This window comes from Sander vitreus, chromosome 23, assembly GCF_031162955.1.
Source record: "Sander vitreus isolate 19-12246 chromosome 23, sanVit1, whole genome shotgun sequence".
Classification (NCBI taxonomy): Eukaryota; Metazoa; Chordata; class Actinopteri; order Perciformes; family Percidae; genus Sander; species Sander vitreus.
In genome coordinates this window covers 9318807-9344011 of record NC_135877.1, presented here as the reverse complement: position 1 = coordinate 9344011, position 25205 = coordinate 9318807, and the positions used below count along the sequence as shown (strand labels likewise).

Genomic DNA, 25205 nt, shown 5'->3' with positions numbered 1-25205 from the left:
TCTTACCCGGCAGGTCGGGCCAGCCTGCAGACGAAGCTTTGAGAGCGCACACACACACACACACACACACACACACACACACACACACATAAAGCAAAATACATATGTACACGATGCCAGAGATGATCTGAAAGGAGGAACAACCCCTTAAGAAAAATGAATGAAGTGTGGTGTGCGTGCCACATTTAAACTTTTGACTTGTGCTGAGCTGAAGGTGCTGTGGTGCTGTAGGTAAAAGTTATCCTTGGCATGAATGATATCTGTGGCATGATCTGAGACCTCTAAGCTAAAAAGAGTCAATGTCTGAATCTCACAAAAAAACATGGGGACATGTTGAAATGGGCTGTAAAGCAGGACACGCACAATTTATATCCTGCATTTTCACGCAATGTAAACAATAATGTGATACTATTGCAAAGTACGTTAATAGTCTTTCTACTATCTTGCATTTTGCTTTAGTTGCTCAGAGAAAGATGATGATCCAGATTGTTTTTTTTTAAATGTGCTATTTTAACAATGAATAATCTATAGCCACAAGAAGAAAAGATTTAGGCCACACATCAAACTTTTATATGGAGCTTAAAAACTACTTATTTGTTCTGTTCTCTAATGCAAACATCTATATGTCCTACAGTACCTTATGAATGTGCAGCTCCTGTTATGACTGTTCAAGCACACACACTCCAAATAAATATTATCACATAGGCTATATCCACGCTTTAATTCCTCTAAGCAATTTAAGTTTCTATCTTTAATTTTTTTTAGTATTGTAAATAAGCTCACTGTACACCTGAGAAACAGTCAGGGAGCCCACACAGGACTTTTAGCCATTAAAAATACATTCAGCTAATTCTGATATGGCTCTTCTCAGATTTCAATGAATTCATTTCATCAAAAACTTCTCTCAGGAAAACCACAGTGAAACATTAGGGAAACCGCACAGCTCTACCATATGTTCTCATGTCTTACATACACTGATTATCTCAGGGCGAACAGCTCGGGAGACGCCGCTTTTCTAATTAAATGCACATTTTACTGAAATCCTGTAAATTACTCACTTGGAGAGCGGTGGTGTTTTCCGCTGGATTGACGTGATCTGCCCGGCTGCCTATCTCTGCATGCATCGGGGACAACAAAGGAAAAGATTATGCCTCTCTGCAAAGGGAAACTAGGGCACTAAGCGACCTCGTTCCTTGTATTGCGAGGGAGAATTTACAGTCTGGCGACCATGTCTCGTCTTCACGTAAAGACTGGGAGGTGTTTGAGACTTGTTCGCAAATTTACATACAATTATGTTAAGCTGTTAAACTGTTATTCCGAAAGCGGTTGTTTTTAGCACCCTGGGAACTTCCCCCCCCAAGGACTGTGGATCGGTTCAGTCATAACAGTGTCAATATCCACTGACCCAGTCTGGGGGAAATATATCTAGCTTATAGCTGTAAGTTTACGCTCAAAAAGTCGATGTTCGTTGTCATTTTTACGCACTTTACGCAAATGCAAACCTCTTAAAAATCGCCTTACAAAGAGAAAATGGTAAATTCAAGACTACGCACCGACAGGTCTCGAGTTCAAGTTGGATGGTATCTTCCTCCGGGGTGTCCAACTCCAAGTCGGCGGGCTTAATATCTTCTATACGGTGGCTCGTCGTCTCTGGGAACCAAAAAAACGGAAATAAAAAAGCACAAAGCCATAGCCTATTTGTAGGCTGAGAAGTAGAAAAAAAATCGTCATGTTGTATGTGCTAGGAGACAGTCTCCGTGAGCGGCTACCGGGCCACGAAAGAGTTGTCCCCCCCTCTCTGTTTCTCTCCGCAGCCATCCAGCTCGGTTCAGTGGGGGCACAGGCTGCAGGCTGCAGACTGCGGCGCGCGTCCTTCGCCGCCGATGAACCAGATGTGTCAAGTTCAGCTGAGGTGAAGCCTCGTTATACAACCGGACTGGGTGTGCAGCGACATGCACTATCGGGCTGCTATTTAATGTCTCCTAAAGGAAAAAAGAAAAGGCACATCACATTAAAATATCTATAAAAACCAGACTGTGTTGAGATGATTATTAAGGGCTACCTCACTTCCCCCTCCTCCTCCTGCCCCCTCCGCGGATCTAAAAAGCACTATTTGCTTTAGTGAATTTACCTGATGTAAGCCTTATGTATGATACATTTTCATTGTGTCATACACTTTACTGTGGGCTGAAAATAGCCGCGAAATTATAAATAACACTTCATTATCACACGGGGCTATTAACAGAATAACAGTGCTTATTTATACAATTCCAATAAAGTAAGACAAGGTCACTTTAATGTCACAATTTTAGTGTCGTACGCAAACTTCAACTCCATCTTGGATTAGTTTAGACACAAAATGTCGTTTTTTTTGTTCGTAAAATCCCTCACCTATGTCTAACAGCAATGTAAGCTTGCCACATGCTTTAGTTATAAATTCTTATTCATATTAAAGTATTTCAAGCAAGCAGCAGGCGTCCTGTTAAAGAAAATTAACAATAACCAAGTAGGCTAATAGGCTAGTTAATACCTTAAATGTGGCTGTATCACCCTCCAACAATGCACAAAGAGCACCGATAACAGAAATAAACACATTCAAACATGGCTAAATTACTCTCTCATGCAAACACAACTAGGCCTACTTGTTTTATTGTTATGCTAACAAAACAGTCATACGTAATTTAAAGCTGCATTTCTCACACCTGTTTGCCTGCGTTAATTGGCTTGTTTCTGTTTCGTCCCCTCTGTAAGTTAATGAACGTCTAGCTATCCAGTTAGACACCACAGGTGACTTGAAGACAAGCCCAGGCTTGTTACCCGATTTGCCTCACAGACACTTTATTGATTAATCAGCTGTGGAGATGAGGCAAGACGAAGCTGTTAAAGGACCATTCTGTCATTCAAAAAGTTATTAAAAAATGATCCCCAATAACAAAACATAAGTTATGAGAAACTAAACAGTTTAGTATGAGTCTTAATTTAAGTAGATGACAATACACCATGGACTCCAAATTGGCAATATTGTATTTGCTATTGAAAAAAAAACATCTGTAAGGGAATGAGCATATCTATTAGTAGAACATATTATCAGATTACGTCCATTTGCATTTTCTTTACATTTTCTTTACTTGTTTGCTCTGTAAAATGTTTTTACTTTTGAAAACACATACAGTACAATGCAAATGCAGACACACAGATATATTTTCAGTAGAATAAAGACATCAAACAATAACTGAAATAGACCCCTGCAGAGTCACGATTTTAAAATGCAGGGTCAGAAATGAAAGTGCATGTTAAATAAAGTGCATCTGTTTTCAGATTTAGCCTTACACTGTGGATAATACTCTTTAAATTAAAGGCCTGGATAAAAAATAACTTTTAATATGGACTCCCTGGAATTTTTAAGACCACACTCCTTCACTTTGATTTCAATTATATATAGTAAATAAGTACCTATAAGTCAATTATTGAATTTACACATTAATTAAAATGTCCTTATGGTGAATTTCAGTTCAATCCATTTAAAAATCCGTTATTGTCCCTTAAAAGTAAACTGGTTTGATGAAAATGATTTACATTAAAAAATAAATAAAACATTAAACATTATAATCTGTGAACGACACAGAAAGTTTAGTCAAAATGAATAATGTAATTAAAAAGCCAACGTTCATGCTCAATTCACAGTTTGTGTGTTTGATTTTTTTGCACGAGTTGAAGCACCAGTCCCACTGTGAACCTGCACAACAGAGGCGAGTGTATTGAGTGGTGGTAAATCTGTATTGACAGATGATAATACAGTTGCACTCGGTGACCGTGCTCTGTGTACAGTACGCCTATATCCATCAGAACAGAAAGATATAGGATTAGGAGAGTGTGTGTGTGTGTGTGTGTGTGTGTGTGTGTGTGTGTGTGTGTGTGTGTGTGTGTGTGTGTGTGTGTGGCTTACAGAGATTAGAAGGTGACACAAGTTCATTTTGATTTGACATTCACCTGATGTGACTCAAGACAAACACATACACATTCATTTTTTCAGGGTTTAAAAGTAAAATAAAGCAGAGCTGTTAACAAGTATTAAAAACTGGGTGGTCCACAGGTTAGAAAGACTGCATTATAAATGAAAGCTGTGTGTGCACTTTATTATCATTGACTAAATCACTGCTCATCCTTTTAGCCACTTCTAAACAAATGCTTCAATAAAGAGTGAATTATTATCAATATGTAATTAAGTAGAGTACTATTTGTCAAAGCGTTTATATATATATATATATATAAAGTACTTATAACAGTGTAAAATCCAATTAGATTTTTCTCTCTAACATACATAATAGTGACTTTACATGACTTTTAAAAAAAATAAGTAAACAGAGTTATTTTTTATACAGCTGTCTGTATTTGTTCGAAACAGGTATTTATATACAAGCCTGTTATTGGGGCTTCTAATGGTCCATATGTTATAATTATATTATTATGTAAGAATATATCACACATTATGGAACATACAGATGTATGCCGATATAACATTTGCAGTTTGGGCAAGCCTTAAAATGTATAGATTTTATCTATACATTTCCTTTGGTTCTTTTTTTATATATTTTTATTAACAACACATTGTTAATAAAGCTATTTGAATTTAACTGATTTTCTTCAACTGTTTCATTTCTTTTGCATTGAAAATGTTTATAGTTTTTTAAAGGAATAAATGATAAGCTAAAGAAGAGATAATAAGGAAGAAATAATTTAGCATAGTTCCGCTTACTCAGGTGGTCTTTACAAAATAATATCCACAGTGAGACGTCCCTGAGCAGCAGCTTTCAAACCTTATAATACACTGAAAAATCAAAACGTTATATATATATAATCACTTTAAGTATGATATTAAGAGATGTTTGTACCACTAATGGATAAACTGTATTAAGCACTTATCATCCAAAACCTTACACCTAAATGGACTTTAGCACTCAATACTCATCAATCTTTCATTTTATACAATTTGTACATTCAATCACATCAATTAGGAAAAGAGTATCGTCAAAGGAAAAGTAGTGACTCCACCATTAACCTTCTTTAACGAGATTTTTCCCATAATTTGAACCAGAAACATGTCAGAGGAGGTGAGGAGAGAACAGGGGATCTTGTGGAGGTGGCAGGGCACTCCATTTGGCACTGCTAATTTGCAATCAGACACTCTCTTTGAGCTATTTCCCTACCATGTCTCCAGACAGTGTGGATGGCAGCTGAGACAAAGCTAGCATTCTCCGCTGACCAAGGCCCCTCTTAGTTTTATTTCAGGCCACTGCTCTCAGACACAGACCATTCTGCATGGAGCGCCTAAAGTACAGCAGCTAGAGAGGAGAGAAGGAAGGAACAAGTTCGGAGCATGAAGCGGAGGAGAGGGCGAGGTGGAGGTGTGGTGTGGTGTGGAAAAAAAATAGGAGGAGGCTTTGTCAAAACTGCTGTCTCTCCCCCACTGCACTCACTGCCTACCCTCCTCTAGCTGCTCCTTCCTCTCCTTGGATGGTACCCCGGCCTGTGTTTCCCCGCTAACATGCTGCAGTGCAGTGCCACGCCCCACCTAGCACCATGAAAAGACTCGAGACTTGATCGATCACACTGCTCAGACCCAGAGGGCTGATCGTGACCTTTTCCCCTTCACCATCTTAAGTTACTTTTTCGTCACTCTGAGCAAAATCTGATTGTAGCTAAGTATTTCAAGTGTATGAAGTTCAATCAACTCTAGCTTTTCCTGGGGCTTACTGAGAAGAGCATGTGTCCCTAATGGTTCAGTGTAACGTATAGCTAATTTCATCTTTTAGAAATCAATCGTGGGAGCACACGTGTGTGTCTGAATGTGTCCGTGGACCTGGGTTATCACTTTATTATCAGCAGTCCTGTGACTGTACAGTATGTTGTGGCTTGGTTGCCACAGGTAACAGGTCAATGATTACCCAGAGGGCCTAGGGTGTCCTCAAGCTCAGGTCAGAACTACTTCCCTGTGAGAGAGAAGGACAACAGTGGGCTGCAGCTGCCATCTGTAACTCTAGGCCTGCGCAGTTATCAGTGTCTTATCTGCTTGAAAAGCTGCATTGTGTTCACATTGTGTGTGCGGGCTGTGATATGAGCGGGGCCACGCTTCAGGAGTTTATGCTGTATTTTATGAAGTGATGACATGATTTTTTTTTGTGCTAGTGGTCATTTTAAACAAGTAGGTGCTAATTTTTTTTATATTATTGACATGGTTATTTTGGGTTGCTTAATATACAGATCTGCCACGTGTTTCAGCCATGATTAAATCAATGAATCAATGACTGGACTGTTGTCTTTCATTACACATCAATAATGTTTAAAAGCAGGCTCCAAAAAGTAAAGCTAACAGAAACACAGAGGGGGGAAAAAACTGCCTCAGTCCTCGTTTGGTTTTGGCCGATTCCCACAGGTTGCCTCACTTATTAGCTGCTTTCCTGCGCTGGACCGAAGAGCACAATCCCTCTCAGTCTCACTCGAACACATAACAATGCCAGGAATGGCTGCATTTTTGCAGTACGACCATTAGGCAACATCCGTCTGCCTAATTCATTCAATTTCTCCCTCTGCCATGCCAGCACAATTGGCCTGAAAGGGCGCAGGTGGGGGGCAGAGGAGGCTGGGAAGCTTGCTGCTGAAATGCAAGCAAGCTAAAGTTGGTCACAGTTGTAAATGCTAGAGGGCTGGATGGGTTAAAGCACAGGACACGGGACAGACTGTTGGGAAAATGGTGTCCTTGCGGCGATCCCGGCAGGACTCGGCGGTCACCCTGACCCCCCCACTCTGAGCTCGACCCTGACTATATCTTTAGCAGTGAACGGTACAAATTACTGGATCGTATGGCTCGACTTTCTCCCCTCTTCAATTCCTTTCTCTTTCTCACTTTCTTTTTCTCTGGATAACCACAAACAGCCATTGTCACTGCAGACCACGAGAACAATTGGGTTCTTATGCTGTGGCCGGTCAGGGGATGGGAGGGTAAACTTCAGCAATGACTGCACTAAGTAAATTATAGCTCCAATGGCCTGTGTGGTTTGGAGAGGCTGCACTTTGTGAGAGGTCCTGCAACTAAAACCACCAGTTCAACACATTTGTTGCCTCTGCTGTGCAAAATGATGACGGCACGGCAAAGGCAGACTTTTTTTTTTTCATCCTCCATTGGTATGGTTCGCATTCATGCAAACACTTTCAACTCGTAGTGAAGGCTGTTACGAAGCAAAAGTAGCTTTTTGAAAAGCACTCACACTTTATAAAGCAAACTGAGTCACATCTTAGGAAAACTAAATAATTGTGTGACTGCAGGGCAATGGATTGCCACAGTCCTGTGCTCCCTCTCTCCCTCCTTTCCTCTCTCCCTTCCCTCTCTCAGATCAAGGCTCCGCCTGTCCACTGTCCTCCCGCGCTCCGATCACTCCACCCTCCCACCCTATCCCCTTTCTACATGACATCATCTGCACATCTGTCGTCCCAACAGGGTGCTGGTGACACAGACAGGCCACAAAATCAGTAGAGCTCTCTCCCTCTGCCTTTGTCACCATCTCTTTCTTTTCTTCTGGCTCTCAGTTTCTTGCTCTTGATCTTTCTCTCCATGTCACTCTGTCTATAGGTGCTTTTCTTTCTTTTATTCTTTCTTTCCCTGCAAACCTTTGTTTCTACCCCTTTTCCCTGCTGCATTATGTCCTGTAATAATATGGTTGCATCTGACCGTTTCCTACAATGTGGCACGTACATTTGAGCAGGCAGGAAACAGCCATTAAACTAAATGATCCATGGGCCTGACCCCAGCCTTGACCCATGTGATTGTGAGCAAACTTAATCAGCAAGGTCAGCACTAACATGATGTGAATCTTACGAAAGTTTTTTTTTCTTGACTTACTCTGATTTGAGCTATTAGAGCCTGCTAAAACCGGTTAAGAGGTTGTGGTTATATCAATTTGTGTGTGTGTGTGTGTGTGTGTGTGTGTGTGTGTGTGTGTGTGTGTGTGAGAGAGAGAGAGAGAGAGAGAGAGAGAGAGAGAGAGGAAGAGAAAGAGAGTGTGAGCGACTTTTAGTGTGTTTCGACAGTATAGGCCAACCCATTAAGGGCCAAGTATTTCCAAGGGAATAGAAACTTACAGAAGTGTAACACATGTTTGAATCCCTAAAGCCCCAGTGCAATAATTCTTCACATACGAATTACTAACAGATCAAGTTGTACTGGATCAAACTAGCTGCAGCGGAATAACAATCTTTGGCGATGTAAATGAACAAATACAATTCAATTCAATTCAATAAGTTTCCTTTAGGAACAAATGGGTACTTCTTAAATATTTTATTTTATTTAAAAGGGTTAAAAGGTGTTTCTAACACCTTTTTCTTATTATTTAAATAATGCATGATGAAAAAGCAAATAAAAAGCATATACAAATAAATAAATAACCACTACTAAGTAGATTGACCTAAATGAGTTAACCAGAAGCAGAAGGATGTGGAGTGGCCTCACTTTTTGTTTTGGGGTCAAAACTGACCCAAAACAACTCAAGACACTAGCGCAAAATGCAGCAGATGGGATTTGAATCCAGTATTACACATGGGGCTCATGGGCCTGATGACACTTAGTGATGACATTACTGAATTTATCTATTATATAATTGCATGCATGACTCTGGATTATCACTTCAGTAATTCTTACTAATAGCAGGAATTATTATTTAGAAAACAGCATGTTGCAAAATGACAAATGTGGCACTATAGTGTGACAGGATCCAGTGCTCAGAAAGCACTGCTAATAATTAGATGTGTTCTTGTTGTTGCCGTAGACAATGAAGCAGATCTGATAGCTTTTGAATCTCTTTGTCAAATACTAACATCTGGCTCGTGTGTGTGTATCTGTACCTAAAGTAAAGACACAGTACCGTCAATGGAAATCCTGCTGATAGGGAAGCACATGTTTCCCTTTTCACATGCGAGTGATTGGAGTGCACAAACCAATTCCTAGTTGATGGTGAAATAAAGTGTATAAATATCTTTTAAATTACTCTAGTTTAAACCCAAGGATTACAGATTCATGAAAAGCAATAGTGAACACAATTATCTTTGATTTTGGGTTCACTAAAAACGTAGCAATACTAAGAGAAAAATGCAATGTGTCCCGTGTCTTACATGAACAAACGTAACGGTTACATTTTAAAAATCCGAAGGTAGGAACCAAGATGGTGGAACCTCTGATGGATAGTGGGGACTACAGACTGCTGGACAGCTTTGCCTCCTGTACTTTAAAACATGGGAGTAAAGAGCCCCCTTGAGGATCTTAAAATGACTCACCTCATACACAATGCTGAGACACAGCAATGTCAAAGTCACCTCAGGATCAACGCTGAATATTTGAACAGAATCTGAAATAAGTGGAAACAGAAAGAAAGAAATCAGAAAGAGGAATTTTCTCTGGTTTAACACGTGTCTCACTGAATATGCATTATTCATTTAAAACTAAATGATAATAATGCAATGTGATGATGAAACCTTTATTAGCGTGTTGATGATGTAACACTAGTGTCTGTTGTGATAAAGTGTATAATAATTGCTGCTATTCTAATGTCAAAAAAGACATTAGAATGGTGTAAAAAAGACATGCTTTACCCAAACCAGAGAAGTGAACTAAGCCCTTATCTGGTGCTTTGTCTCCCTCTGCAGTTACAACTGAGGGAAAACAGTTTGACAACAAAGAATGATAGAGCGAGGTGCAATAGGCTGACAGTGGAAAAATAAAAAAAGTGGAAAAATAAAAAAAGTGGAAAAATAGCAAAACCCTGCATGCATACTAAATGTAAAGGAAATAGTCTGCATGTATTTATTCCAATTAATCACTACACATAATACTTTTAACTTGTATTATCTACGGTATGTATTTCGGTACTTGGAATGCACGCATAGTTGGAACGTGCTTTTCTAGGGCAAGTTGCGCATTCATGACTCCCTGTAGATAACCATGAACAATGTAAATAACACACAGATAAGCAGACTTTTTAACCTGCGTGTCTGAATGCGCTGTGAATCCGTTTCCTGGATGAATCATAATGACAAAAGAAGGTCTTGTAATTTTTGGTGATGCCGTGTAGCCATTTTCCCCAACATCTGCAACATGTTTACAACTCTGAATCTGTATTTCCACACCAAAAACATAAATCCTGTTTACATAAAAGGAATAATTTCTGAAGAAGTTTATGTGCCTCGTGGCATTGTTGGAAATATGGCCCTCCCTTCATCTGCTCTCAAAAAAGGTTCAAGATGCTTCAGAGACAATAATTGCTCAAAGTGGAATTGTTGTTCCCCAACATGGGAACAATTTCCTGCTGTCAGCTTTGTCGGGTTCCATGAATGCACAAAACTGTGTAAATTAGATTTGATTACAAAGTAGTTTCTTTTAGTTGTGTCATAAATATTCTCTTGTCCGTTAACCCCCAGGGTAGTTTTGTTTTTTATCTGTCACACTCCGTAATCCCTTCACAGTGCAGGGGGCGATATTCATTTCCCCCACCACACTCGCATATCTTGCGCATTCCAGCATGCGTTTTACCCCATTACACATATAAGCACCATGTGTTTGTCTTGCTACATTACAGTCTAAACAATGCCTATGACATTGCGGTAAAGCTTGAAAGCCACTTCAGTTGCATGTAGCTGTATGCCAAAATTGCCCATATGCACTTGTCTGACCTAAACAAATTAAACCCATCAGGGTGTCTTAGTAGATCAGAGACACACACAATATACACGTAGGACAAAGGCCTTTGATGCATGTCTTTTCCCATCTAATTAAAACTCAAACGCCATACTTAAAGAATAAAGCTGGTGTTACTTCATATTTCCCTGTCAACAGTCTCAATACTGTCTGCGGCACTCAGCCCCGTGCCCATCACTTTCTATCTTTCCAAATGGGTCAAATATGTGAACAGGAGTAAAACAAAAAAGTGCATTAAAAAAAGTGTATATGTTGGGATCTACTTTCTGGTGTGGATTAATATGAGCTGGTTTACAGCACCAGGCTGGTTAAGGATTGACAGCAGTCCCCATGTTCATCGTCATAAAGGAACATGCCACCAATGTGGCTCATTGATGTGTTTTTGAACAACAATGGAGCCCAATGGAGCTTTAAAATAATGTTAAAGTTGCATAGGAAGTACATGAATTTATCATTAAAACACAATATTATCAGAATAGTTTAGACAATTTGTACAATTGTATATGTTTAGGACCAAAGAGGTGTTTATTGACTTCCACAGGAGGGGAGTTAATGTATTTAGAGAGACAATCTTGCAAGATTTTTATCTTTTAAAAAATAAGCCATGGGTTATTTTACTTAAGGAAGTTAAGATTTTTTTGTAACACCACACTCTGTTGGTGTGCTTTTGTCAGCTATTGCCTTTTTAAATGCGGTGTCATTTTGCATGTTGTATGTAGTGACGGTCAACAGCGGGCTGGCCCCTGGGTGTTCTCTTAGATGGTCTTGGTGATAGTGATGATGACAATATAGTGCATTGGGTATTTTTTAAATGTATTATTCATTTTTTACTACTGTCTGAAAACTAAACTGGCTTTCAGTGACATTAAAGACCTACTCTTTTCTAGTCCACAACATGATACTAGCCGTTTGCTATGTGCTGATTTGCAATATAATATACTGTATATTTTGATTTAGTACATTTTTTTGACTACGGATTGTGTTCCTCAAACACTTTGCAATAATTAGTTCTATCTTGTTCTAACTTTAGGTGTTTTTTCGTAGAGAAAAGTCTCAAGTAAACAGCGTGAACACTTTCAAAAAGGACATAAGAGACAACTGCATTACTACAATTTAGTCACTTACATTAGATAATTGACTATTATACAGTTAGAAGTGTCAGGTTATAATGGCCTTGCATAAATATGAGTGGATGTTTATAATCAGCTGGTAGCCAAGCAGCTGTGAATGAGCCAGTGATTGCAAAGCATGGATGAAGCAGCCAATCAGCTAATACGAGTGTGCTCTGCCTGAACTAACGCTATGTTCTATAATGTATTTATAGTTTTGGTATCTGTGTTTTGACACAGAAACTATCACATTACTATGCTGTTATTTTTCCCCCAACCCCAAATTCATGAACTGGGCTTGCGTGGAGTACCTTCCTTTCCACTTTCAACTACTGCGTGTGGATGGGATTGTTATGTCTCACTCTTCCACCTATGAGCCCTGCTATTCTGCAGAAAAATGTCACTTATGATGAATTATCAGATGTTTACTATTATGAATAGCAATACTGTTTCCTTGACAACCACTCAGAGACCCAGCTAGGGATTCTGGGCTCAAAGACAAGATAGGCCCAAAAGCCCATGGAGTCATACTGTAAGACACCATTATTAATCTGGACTTTTTTTTTTTTCGGCCTGCTTCCGGCTTGAGGCCCCTCTGGGTCACTGCTCCAGTTTCTCCCTGCCTGTCTCCGGCCCAGTCACTCATCCTCATAATGTGGATGATGCTATCAAAACCTTTTTTCTGTCAAAACCCTGACAGCTGTCCCAATAGATAACAAAACAAGTCCTGTTAGTTTCACAGCCACTTTTATCACTGATCTGACGTCTAGTTCAGCAGTGAGAAGAATTCCTGCGCAGCCCCAAGTCTCCACGTTCGCCTCGTCTTCTGCGCAAAAATATGAAAAGAAACAGATATCACAGTGAGTGCCAGGACAGTGAGTGCACGCTTCTTAAGTGCTATCTTGGCTTTGGAAATTGTGGTTTAGGAGTATTATTTGGAGAGAAAGAGGGAGAGGGAGTGAGAAAGAGACAGAGAGTAAGAGACATACAGAACACACACATAATGAGTTCTGCCTCTGCTGACCACGAGCCAGAGACATTATCGTCGAGTTGTCCACTGAAATAGCTGCAGATTGAGTTCCTGTGACGAAGTTTCAGCAGCCACGAGGGTCCAATTTAGTGGCAAAAGTGTTTCTCATTCTTTACAGTACTGGGTATATCTGACTGCAGCTATAGTTACACACAATCTAAGTGGGCATAAGGATCAGGCCAATCTTATAACAGCCAAAGAATGAAAGGTATTTCATTCTTTTATATCATACTCCAAATCACTGCAATCTCTCAAAATGCTTTGTTGGCAGTTTAAGGGAATTTAAATTAAAAGGTTAATTTCCACAAAACTGCCCACAACCATTTTCTAAGAGAAGGTCTCACTTGTTCAGATGATTGATATCTCATTTTGGAACAAATCATATTAATATTATCTCCTCGCGGTCATTTGTTTAGCTCAAGTGAAGCTCAGAAAGTCTCAATTTTCGGTCTCCAAAATGTCAACAACGAGCCAATAAGATATGTACTCTGTCAACTCTGTGAAGTAGACCTATAAAACTCCTCGTCCTTTGAAGGTGCTGTGGAATTGAACAGGATGGTCCCCTCCCATTCTACTTAAAAAAATTAAAAAAAACTCTCTTTAAAGTAAACACATACAGGGTGCTGTTTGCTGTGGAACATCTTTAAAAGAAAGGAACAGCATGAATTCCTTTCTGTGTTGTCTTTGCTGGCTTTTCCATCCGATTAGACCTGGACACTTCAAAGACTATATGGGTTTAACAAGAAAAGTCACCATGTAGAAATATGTGACTAACTTTTCCAAAAGGGAAAATAGTCTTTTCAAATTGTTACAACAATTCTGCCTCGTTCATTAAAAAAGTAGAACTTGTTAAGTTGTAGCTAACTGACACTGCACTATCTGCTGTGCACACCAGCGTCAATGTTTAGGCCGATGTTTTGGGATGATGACATTTCCTTCATACTGCCACATGAGGGCGTATTGTTGGTGATACACCAGCAGAACATATGAGCTGGAAGACCACAGAGTCTCATCAAATGACTGTCTGAAGCATTTCAGCAAGCATTAAAAAACTGAGCCCAGCAGTACAGTACTAAACCAGAATTCTGACAACTGAAAAGAAGAAGACATTTCTTAACAAATTATCACATTTGGGAAGTTGGAACAAATGAATTGTTAGCGCTTTTGCTTGGAAAAAATGACTGAAATGATGAATCAATATTTTAAATAGTTGCTGAATCATTTTCTGTTGATTAGCCAAATTATTAATCAACTGATGGCTTTAGCTCTAGTTGTCTTTACTGCTAGGTACTAGGAAACTGCATTTCCCCACCCTCCTTAGCCAACTTTTAATTAAACTTTTGGTAACTTCATGGAAAAGTTAAATCATGATTTAATGTAACTTTAATACTAATAAAGGAGCTATATGACATGATAAAACAAGTCATGTGTAGTTATTTGAGAAAGTTTCATGGACTCTGTCTTATTCAGGATGGAGATGTTAATTCATTACAGTTTACTACTAATACTACAGAGAAGAGTTTACCTTTTTATTGTTAGCCTATAGAAATGTAGTACAATGTACAGTTCATTAAAGTTGAATTTTGGGTGACATGGTGGCATAATTGTACCCAGAGGGTCACAGGTTTAATCCTAATTCCCTTAGTCAGAAGCAGGAAAAAAAAAAAAAAAAAAAAAAAAAGTGAATGTATATATTGACGATACAGATATAACTTACAACTTCACAACTTTTTGCATCAACAAAAAAATGGCTAAGAGAGAGAGAGAGAGAGAGAGAGAGAGAGAGAGAGAGAGAGAGAGAGAGAGAGTGTGTAGGATGGGGGGTTAGGAGGTGTGTTGGGGGTGGGGATACGGTAGGATGCGGGTTGCAGACTCATCGCTGGGGCTGGTGCACCGGGAGAGGCCACTGTCTCCCACCCTTCCAATGCCACAACAGTCCCACTTTTGGAGACGTGAGCGGCGCGTATCGGACATCCGGAACCCCATCTGCCCCCACCCTTTCTCTCCTTTTTACCCCCATTCAGTCCTCTATCGGTCCAGGAGACAGAGCGCACTTCGACCGTGGGATGCAGCCTCTCATCTCCAACACATGGACAGCGGAGCTTGGAGCTGCCGCAGCGCGCCACGGCTCCACTAGCTGAAGACACCACCTCTCAACGGCGGAAAGAAGAGACGACGCTCCCGCGTTTAACGCTTTGGACTTCAGATAAAAGGATATACGTCTTCCCACTTCTTGTTTTTCTTATCTTTTCTAACCGCAGGAGAGCATAAACAGTTGTGTTCAATGCGCAACCATGCTCATCATCTCGTCCCGCAGCGCGCTGCTGTCCGTCTACTACCCACAGATCTTCCTCATCCTCACCAGCGGTAGCTACCTGTAGGTTTCTTACCAATGCACCTGCTTAATTCAAACACAAGTCGGTTTGATTTTCTAGCAAGTAGTTGTGCCGTACGCGCCAATTGGCCAATTACGCACGCATTGTGAAGTTAGATCGCACCTTGAGAGGATTAGCTGGTTGTTGCAGGTGTTTTATTACGACGAGAAAACACTTTTTAACGTGCTAAATCAAGTAAATGATTACCATTTACTTCATTTAACACGTTAAAAAGTGTTTTAACATTTTGTTATGGTGTTGCAGAGAGATTATTTTAGAAATGGAATAAAATGTAACTTAAAATATCCATTTAACCTACATTTATTCATTTCACAATGGAATAACAGACTACCACGGATTTTCTCCATGAAACGAACAGTTATGTCATTTTCATTCAAATATTTTCATCATAAAGAAGCCAATATTTGATCTACCTGATTTTTACATACACGCAGCTGATGAGATAACCTGCTCTTATGGATTTGCACATTACACCAGAGCCACTTTGTCAAAGGAGCACCTCATCAGACAAAGGCCATAATGGGAGTGCAACATATGGAAAAGAGACATATTGGACTACTTCATGCTCTGCCTACAGGCTCAGGCTGATGTAATGAGCTCTTTCTTATGACATTAAAAGACCCAGGCCCTCACAAAGAGAATGATTGCTGCACCATACATGCCTCTCATTCATAACAAGGGACGGTCCTGAAACCTAAAATAGCTGCGGTGGTTCCTGTTTTCTGTAACACAGACAGAGAGAGGCAGAATAAACTGGATTTGGACCCATTCCTACAATTAACTATTGTCCGCTCTCTGTCTATATCTTTATGAAGGTCCATTAGATTACACATGATCTGCTCATTTAGTCTTGATTATTTCGTTTTATCTTTAGGATTTATAGACTGGCAACTGTAACGAAAAGTCTAGCAAAACATGCTTATTGGAAACAGGTCTTATCACTTTTTGCCCAAATCACAGCCAGGTAATGTTCAACTTGGGCACAGGGTTCAATCCAAACTATATTTTATGTAAGTAGGAACATTTTTGTTTCTCCATTTCCTTTTATCTGTAGTCACTTTTTCCTTGTAAAAACAACAGTCTGTCTTCAAAGTCCCTCTCATTAATCCCAGTTTCTATCTGCCCAGGGCGCTGTCCTCTGTGGTAGCTCTAGGTGCAAACATCATCTGCAACAAGATACCGGGACTGGCCCCCCGTCAGAGAGCCCTCTGTCAGAGTCGCCCTGACGCCATCATCGTCATTGGCGAAGGCGCCCAGCTGGGCATCAATGAGTGTCAGTACCAGTTCCGCTACGGCCGGTGGAACTGCTCAGCCCTGGGAGAGAGGACCGTCTTTGGACAAGAGCTGAGAGTAGGTCAGTCTGTTTAAAACTCAGCTTCTTTAAGTTGTTTGAAATATTTTCATCACAATATAGACAATGGGAAATGAGCAAAGTCGGCTGACTGAGGGTAAGAAAGTTACTTAGAGGACAGGGGTCTTAAGATACTTTTCTGGGGCAACACTGTTGGCATTTTTATGCCTTTATTAGATATTTTAACAATAGATAGTCGACAGGAAATGAGGGGCTAGAGATGGAAAATGACATGCAACAAATGTCCATGGCTGGGCAACTTTCTGGGGACATTGTGTCTTACGGTCGGCAACTTTAAACCCCAGGGGCAAAACTGGTTTTTTACCTTTCGACATTTTCACAACAGCCAGTTAGATCAAACTAAGTTTAGACACAGCAAGTGGAAATCTTAACTTAGAGGCACAAATGTGGACTGATGTGTGATCAGGGCAGCACATCCCTCCTTTTGGTGGTACTTTAATCTGTCCACAGGTGTGTCAACACAACAGGTATGTTTAATGGCCTAACCAAACCAAACCGAGCAGTGTGGTTTCGATCACTAAAGCTGAAAGAACTGTGGATGAGCACAGTTCAGCAATGTGGTTTGACATCCGCCTGTTTTCTCATTCTCCTTGTATTGTCCTCGAACCTCCTATTAAGCATTGTCAGTGGGATGAGAAAAAGCTGCAGCACAGCTCGACTAAACGAAACAGACTCAAAGACTGGTGGTGAGACTTTAATGGAAGCATTTATGTTTGGAATACCACATGCAACGACTACAATTCATTCTCTGCTTCTTATAGACACTAACACAGAACAACTCAAACACCTTGCTAGTGTCCCCAAAGGAGATTCAATCTGTAGCTCGTGTGTGTGACGTCACTGTGCTTGCTACACATATTGTCACAGCAAAGCAGTCATAAATGGAGTGTGAAGACTTCCTTATAAAGCAGGGTCTAACACTTATCTGGGTGTGCCATCTTCTGAAAGCATTGATATATATCAAACCTACACGAACACATTTCCCTGCCTTTAGTCAACATTCTTCCCAGTTTTATTTCTCACAGAAGCCTGTTTGCTCCTAATGTGAACCTCTTATATAAATTGTATTTCAGTCTGAAATGTTTTGTTGCGGTCTTGCTGTGGGTTTGGATCCATGTTTAATCTAGCAGCTCTGGCAGCAATCACTTTTTTCTACACGGGAGACAGGCAGACAAGACGTCTGGATCCCTTTATTTCTTTTGTCAGAGGAAATGTCTCTTTTCTCCTGTGGTGTGTAAACGAGCTCAGAAAAACTCTTTGGACCCAGGTCCTCATGTCCTCTCCACGCAAACACTTTTACCACATAAGTACTTTCTGGAAGACTAACTCTTATTACATATGCATAAAAACTAATTAGACTGTTAATTATTGTAAAAACTAAAATACTGAGCATGCCAGTTTTCCTTTGATCTCCATGGATTCTTAGTAAGACTGGTTTCCTTTGGCCATCTCTGTGTCCATTCTTTCTATTTTTAAACAACGCCTGTATTGCTAATGTACCATCCACCACGTCATTTGATTGACTTGCCGGGCGAACTCATAAAGCATTGAGAAAGACCAGAGAGATTCATGCTAACCACTAATTGAAGTCAGCTCCAGCAGCTGGATGGCAACAATGGAGCCCTGCATGCACTGCCGTACAATCAAAACAAATCAAAGTGCGAGGAGATGGCTGTTTGGCTATTGCATGTGCCTGATGCTTTGAGAAATGCTCACCATACGATATATCTGAATGGGTCGCAGATTTAGCATGATGAGAGAAGACTTCAGAGTTTGTTATGAGTTATGGACCAGGGGAACCGCAGGCCCGATGGTTTCTGCGAGTGAGTTTGTCAGGTTGGAAGGGAGCCATTACAATCGCCTCTACCAGAGACGCCATGCATTAATACCAACAGAGGCCCAGCATTATCCTGATTGGAGAGGGAGGATATCCTATTACCAGTTGTAGTGCCAATAAATTCATTTCCCCCCTCCACGCCATAAATATAAATGTGTTTATTCTGAAGTCAAATGGTGACATACAAAAGCTTAGAAATGGGCACATCTCAGTCAAGCCTGGCCACAGATTATTTCAACATGCAACACACTGGTATCATTTGCTAAAATAATGCGGGCCGCCAAACACAGACACAGAATGACACTTAAGCCGCGTGAGAAATTCCATTGATGAAAAACATTAAGACACAGCAACACTATGAGTACCAATCCAGAAAAAAAGCTCCTCTACTCAGCCAGTAGATGTCACTTGTGTCGTCTTCACTATGCTGATTACTGTTCTACCAGTGATATATTGATATGAAACAAGGCAGAATGAAAAAATATATAACGCATAGTTATTATGAGATTATATAATATATAATGCTCTTTATACTGATATCTGGCCCTTTAACCTACCTCATATAGTATTTAAACTAAAGTAAGGTTGAAAAGAGACTGAATAGAGTACTGATACTTGACATATTAAAAAATATAGCGGTTGAAAACTCAAGTAAATGTACTGAAGAAGCCATTTTGAAAACGACTTAGTTACACAGTTACATATACATAAAAAAAATGGCTTCTGTGACATCCTTTCAGCATTAATATACTGTACAAACTGATTCATCCATAAATCAGTGATGCCATCCAAAGCGGTGACTATCTTTCCTTAAAGGAGCGGTCCAGCAACTTAGTGTTGCACTTCAGGAGGAGGACTGATAGTACAGACAGATGGAAGGGAGAGAGAGGCATGGCATCTTCTTAGGACTGTGTGGGTGTGTACAGCTTGTGCTTGATTGTCATCTCTCTATACCTCCTATTAGTTTTGCTACACATGTTTGGGTGGGAGAAATTAAACCTTTTATCATTTTTTATAGGTTCATGAAGTTAGGTGACCTCATTTAGTTCCAGCTCGTCTCTGCCCAAGCCAGAATAAGTGTAAAAACCCATGTGGGTGTTAGGGTCCTTTAAAGAAAAGAACGCCAAAAAATGGATGCAGCAGAAGCGGCGTTAGTCTGAGGTTTAGTCTCTAGTATGGGTCAAACTCCACAAATGCTGGACCCTACATTTTCCCATAATGCAACTCAGTAGTGTCTTTTTAGCCCCCAGGCCTCCTAAATGCCCACTTCTTTTAAAAGTTTTTTGCTAAAGCTTTTTGCTAAAAAATCTTCTCAAGCCCAAGTTGAAATAACCCTGATGTCATGTGCCATAACAGCGCAACTGTTTGATGAGCATGCAATTTCCTTTCAGAGGAAAGTACTGTTAGTACTGATTCAAGAATGTCTACAAAAACGTACATGAAAAACCTACTCTATTTAAATGAGAGTACTTGTGGTACTACTTTCTACTCCGCCTCATATTTATTCAAATTCTGCTCTTTTCTCTTAAGGCAGCAAGGAGGCAGCATTCACTTATGCCATCACTGCAGCCGGAGTTGCCCACGCAGTGACCACAGCTTGTAGCCAAGGCAACCTCAGCCAGTGCGGCTGTGATCGCGAGAAGCAGGGCTACCACGACCAAGAGGAGGGCTGGAAGTGGGGAGGCTGCTCAGCCGATATTAAGTACGGTGTGGAGTTCTCACGGCGCTTTGTAGACGCCCGTGAGATCAAGAAAAACGCCCGCCGGCTGATGAACCTGCACAACAATGAGGCAGGGCGAAAGGTAACCCATGCAAAAGGACGAAACAAAGTGAATCCATCTAATCTATTTTTGGGGTTTAATGATGAAAACATCATACAACACCATACTCCAGTTTGAATACGTGTAACATTAGTAGGAAGAGGGAAATTCCTAAAGTGGCATAGATTGCCCATGATTATACACTACTTTAGTTTATTTGTTGTGTATTTGCATCAGTTACTATAATTGTATCAGCCCTGTACGAGTGCAGAAATTATTACATTATTACTGTACACTAGAGTGGGAGTGTGTATCTGCGACAGAAATGCAAAACTTGGAAGATGCAGCTGCCAAAATGGAATTGTGCCATAGCCCTACAGTCCATTCATTGAATTACTACACATTAGGTGAGGATAGAGGATATTATTGGAAGTCTCACTCGCTTCCTTTATTAGTGGCAGCACCAAAGACCATACTTCCGCACCACCGCACACACTAAAGCAACCAAAGTCAAGAGCAAACTCCCCCAGAATGTGATAGTCACGAAGGGAAAGACTGAGTCACTGATTTGACCAGGGCTCCTGACACACAAGTTACTAGATGTTCAAATAATGAGCTTAGTCGCTCAAAATCATTCTCACTCTTATAATGAAAATAAGGTGGTCATCTTTTTCACATCAACATCAAGTGCAGTCACATGGGCAAACAGTCACCTGTCCATTTTGTCATTGAAAATATTTGTATGGCATTATCATATAAATCTGGCTCAAACCACAATGTAATTCTATATCTGTATGGTTGCGCAACAGCTCTGGTCAGTTTTCTCGGGCTGTCACGTCAATATGTGGTCTGAAGAAAGGTAAAGTTAATTAGAGACTACAGTCTTGGGGTACGAGTTATTTTCCCCAGGTTTTGAGACAAAAAGTTGGCAAACTGGTTAGAGTGCTGAAGTGTCCGCAGAAAGCCCAGCTTACCAAAAGAGACAGATTTAAAGGCTGTACGATTGCCATTTACCGTTTCAATTTCAAGCGGCGGACGGGTTTAAAACCATTTATGTTTTAACACACAATATATTTTCAGCTCTTTAACTATCTCTTTTAATTCATACAGACCTAATTTCTACTCTCTATGTGATCAGATCCTAGAGGAGAGGATGAAGCTGGAGTGTAAGTGTCACGGTGTGTCTGGTTCCTGCACCACTAAGACCTGCTGGATCACCCTGCCAAAGTTCAGAGAGATTGGTTACCTGCTGAAGGAACGCTACAGTGGAGCTGTTCAAGTAGAGCCGGTCCGAGCCTCGCGCCTCCGCCAACCCTCCTTCCTACGACTCAAAGAGGCCCGGGGCTACCAGAAGCCAACGGACACAGACCTGGTGTACCTGGAGCGTTCGCCCAACTATTGCGAGGAGGACACAGCCACAGGAAGCACAGGAACACGGGGAAGACTGTGCAACGGCACTTCGACCCACACAGACAGTTGTAATTTGATGTGCTGCGGCCGGGGTTACAACACACACCACTACACACGCATCTGGCAGTGCAACTGCAAGTTCCACTGGTGCTGTTTTGTCAAGTGCAACACATGCAGTGAGAAATCAGAAGTTTTCACCTGCAAGTAGGGAATGAGGAAGTGGGGAGAGGCTGGGGAAAACGGACAATATGGTTAAAGATAAAAAGATTATGACAAAGTGGAATTCAAAGTGAAGGACTTGGAAGTATTTATTCAACAATTTGCACATTTTTACATCCTATTTTGGAATTCTAAAGAAAGAAAAAAACAGAAATGAGGTTTGGAGAGAATTTGAAAAAAATAGACAACTAAGATAAAGAAAACTTTCCATTTTTTGCACGCTGGTACAAAACCGTGACATGATGCAAACATGTTGCAGGATTTGATGTTCTGCAGCAAGGCAATATTCAGAAGACATCTTGCAACATCTGTAAGATGTAGCTTACAGATGTCACGCACGAGAAGGAAAAACAACAAGGACTATTGTTGGATCTTGAGAAGACTTCTGTAACACGTTAACTGGAAATGCTATGACAGCAAAGCGCTTCAGACTGCCATGACAGAAGACAGGCTCCTGATGACGATTGAAAGATGGCAGTGGAATACTTTTAACTGTACGCTCACACTGTATTCTGTTTGAACACTGAAAATAAAACAAAATTATTTATGTTAAGACATTTTTTAAACCTAGTCTTATAGGACTGATAGCAAACTCAATTGCTCTTTAAGATTTTTCCTCTCTTTTATGATCTTCAATTGCTTCTGATACATTTCAAGTGGAAAGTAACGGATTTTGAGTCACAAGGCCATTATCAATTGTCAGTGGCGTATTTCGCTATAGATGAGTTATTTTTCTTTTGCACTCAGTCAATTTTTTTTCTCTTTTTCATGGGGCATCAGTAAGTTGTGTGGTTGAGTGCTGTACTGACATCTCTCTCATGGACAAATTCTCCTCCAAAACCAGACCCTTTGTTACGCCAAGAGGCAAAGAGGCAGAAAATACTCCCAAACTATTTTAAGCATCCAACTTGTCAGTTTGAACAGCACTTTCCATCCTGATCGTGTTCATTGTTTTGTTTTCGGAGGGCTCCTGACTTCTGAGAAAAGCATGTAAGTTTCTTTGGAACTCCATAGAGGTGCAATCAGGTTCAGATACATCCAACATTCCCATGAACGGCAGAGACGTGGAATTCCACATGATGGCCTCTGCTTACACAAGGCCTTCCAGCACGGTTTAGGCCTGCCTGGGTGGATGGCATGTGCCCTAACAACACAGAGGGGGGTATGAGAGGATCAAAGGCCTCAAAGCTATTTTTGGACAGCACCCTTAATGTATTCAGAAATGTTTATTTAGGCTTTATATAACTTACAAAACAATTTGAAGAGTATATTTTTATATGAGGAACGTGGCACTTTATGTCATTTATAGATGGAAAAGAAAGTCACTATTTACAAGTGTTTTCTAATGTCATTGTATTCAGATTTGAGAACTATAAATTATTTGGAATTTATGTTTTTGATCAAAGCTAAATTGTAAATACTCCACGTGTTTTATCAAAGTAGCCCAGATTTTTCATCTCATTCACAATTCAACGTAGCTCATAAAAGCAAGAATGATTCATGAAGTGTTGGAAAGTCCAGGAAATTTTGTGTAAACTGCTGTTAAGTATTGGAGTAAATTCGTGGAATTGCGAGTCGATAACACATTGAAAGCGTCAGCAACCAACTAGTTTTGCAGCTTTACATCGAAGAGATTTCTGTTCCCAGTTGTCTACATGGCCCTTTCAGTAGCTAGGATCCTCATCACTCATGGATTCCTAAAAGCATAGTTGTAACTATAAATACCACAGAACAAATACAATAATAAGGTCTGCATCACTTACAAACATGGACAGTTGTATTTTTTCTTTTTTTACCAATAAAATTTGAGCATCCTTTTATCGCCTCTTGAATTTTATGTCACATCTGGCCTTTATTAGGGAAAAAAAACTTGTTAGTCACACACACACACAACTTTATTAAGCATTATATAAACATTATTTGACCCAAATACAAAACATACTTTACAGGCTGACAATTGTTTTTTGCTGAAGGCAAATATCAAACCAGAAGGCACAAATACTATATAGTAGAGGCCTGTGGTATAAAACGCTGATATGGGAAACACAAGAACTTCTGGCCTCGACTGATACGGTGGTACTAATGTGTTAGGAGGTGAACAGGCAGCCGCGGCCATGCCACCTCATTCAGCCCGGCTGACTCACACAGCCGCTTTCCTGTGGGGCTGAAAAGCATTGCAGCCAGCCAGTCGAGCGCAAGTAACAGCTGTTTTGTTAGCTGTCTGAAATCCTGGGGACCGGAACCACATAAGCTCCCTTCACTATGCCGGCGGATTGAGGGGAGAGTCCAGCCGATTGTTTCAATACATTTTGTCATTAAAAATCAGAGGCAGAGCAAACAGGGTGGGGCAGGGTGTGAGCAGGCTAGTAAAGCGCTGCATTGTTGAGGTGTCAGGACTGTTCAGCTTATCCAGCAACGGGAGGAGCAGGGAGGGATGTCATTCTGCAAACTAATGCTTCTGGTCTGAGTCACTCACTCTTTGGATGTACACTTTCAGTATGCTCTCATGCGTTGTCTACTGATCCAGAATCACCATCTCTACACACACACACACACACACACACACACACACACACACACACACACACACACACACACACACACACACACACACACACACACACACACACACACACACACACACACACACACACACACACACACACACACACACACACACACACACACACACACACACACACACACACAGCTTGCCCTGAGCGAAGAGCAGTCTAAAACATGTACTTAATGTTGTGAGTTTAACGAATGGATAATGATCTATGATGCATGCCATAAGACCTCATCTCTTACAGTATGTATCTATAGTACTATGCAATGAAATGGAAAAAAGATAAGAATAAGATGAAATTCACTACGTTAGTATAAAACTCAACATTTTGTTATAGCCTACAAGAAGCTGAGATAGTAACAAGCTCATGCTGTATACTGAGCATTGTTTTTAAATTACAAAACATGCATACTGTCAGTTATTAGTTTTAGTATTGCATTTTGCACTTAGATGTCCTTAGATTATAATATTAATATCCTGCCAGTTTAGATAAATAGTTTTAAGCGTTTGAATGTCCCCCTGGCAACGACACAACCATCTAAGTAGGTAAGGCGGTTGATTACTTCATGTTTTGGTCATTCTCTGTTTTTCGCGGTTACTGCAGAAGTCACTATGGGCCTAGGATTAAATCCCAACCCCTGCTGGTAACATCAGTGTCTGTGAAAAGCCCAGACGCTGCGGTGCTCTTTGTCTTTGGATTAAACCACAAAGCATCAGCTCTGCCAAAGGTACCAGCATGCGCTCGCCTCTCCCAAACTCTTC

General features: G+C 40.5%; 2 protein-coding genes across 3 annotated transcripts in view; one reads left to right on the top strand and one right to left on the bottom strand.

Annotated features, from left to right (window-relative positions):
* LOC144512317 (uncharacterized) overlaps window positions 1-1992 on the bottom strand; it is a 35911-nt gene extending 33919 nt beyond the window's left edge. Inside the window, exons 1-3 of one of the 2 annotated variants that reach the window (XR_013500985.1) lie at window positions 1770-1990; window positions 1554-1650; window positions 1059-1114 (exon numbers count right to left, since the gene is read on the bottom strand). Coding sequence is in view for 1 of the 2 variants with exons in the window: in XM_078242987.1 (XP_078099113.1) it covers window positions 1059-1114; window positions 1554-1650; window positions 1770-1818 (202 nt within the window). In the remaining variant the exon portion in view is untranslated. Of the gene's footprint in view, window positions 1-1058; window positions 1115-1553; window positions 1651-1769 lie in introns of both variants that reach the window. The other variant, XM_078242987.1, reaches the window with a different exon arrangement.
* A 12978-nt stretch (window positions 1993-14970) lies between these two features.
* wnt7ba (wingless-type MMTV integration site family, member 7Ba) lies at window positions 14971-23668 on the top strand. The gene is made up of 4 exons (XM_078281595.1): window positions 14971-15257; window positions 16404-16630; window positions 20016-20287; window positions 21384-23668. The coding sequence occupies exons 1-4, from the start codon at window positions 15175-15177 to the stop codon at window positions 21861-21863; spliced, it is 1062 nt and encodes a 353-aa protein (XP_078137721.1). The 5' UTR covers window positions 14971-15174; the 3' UTR covers window positions 21864-23668.
* Window positions 23669-25205: the final 1537 nt, after the last annotated feature.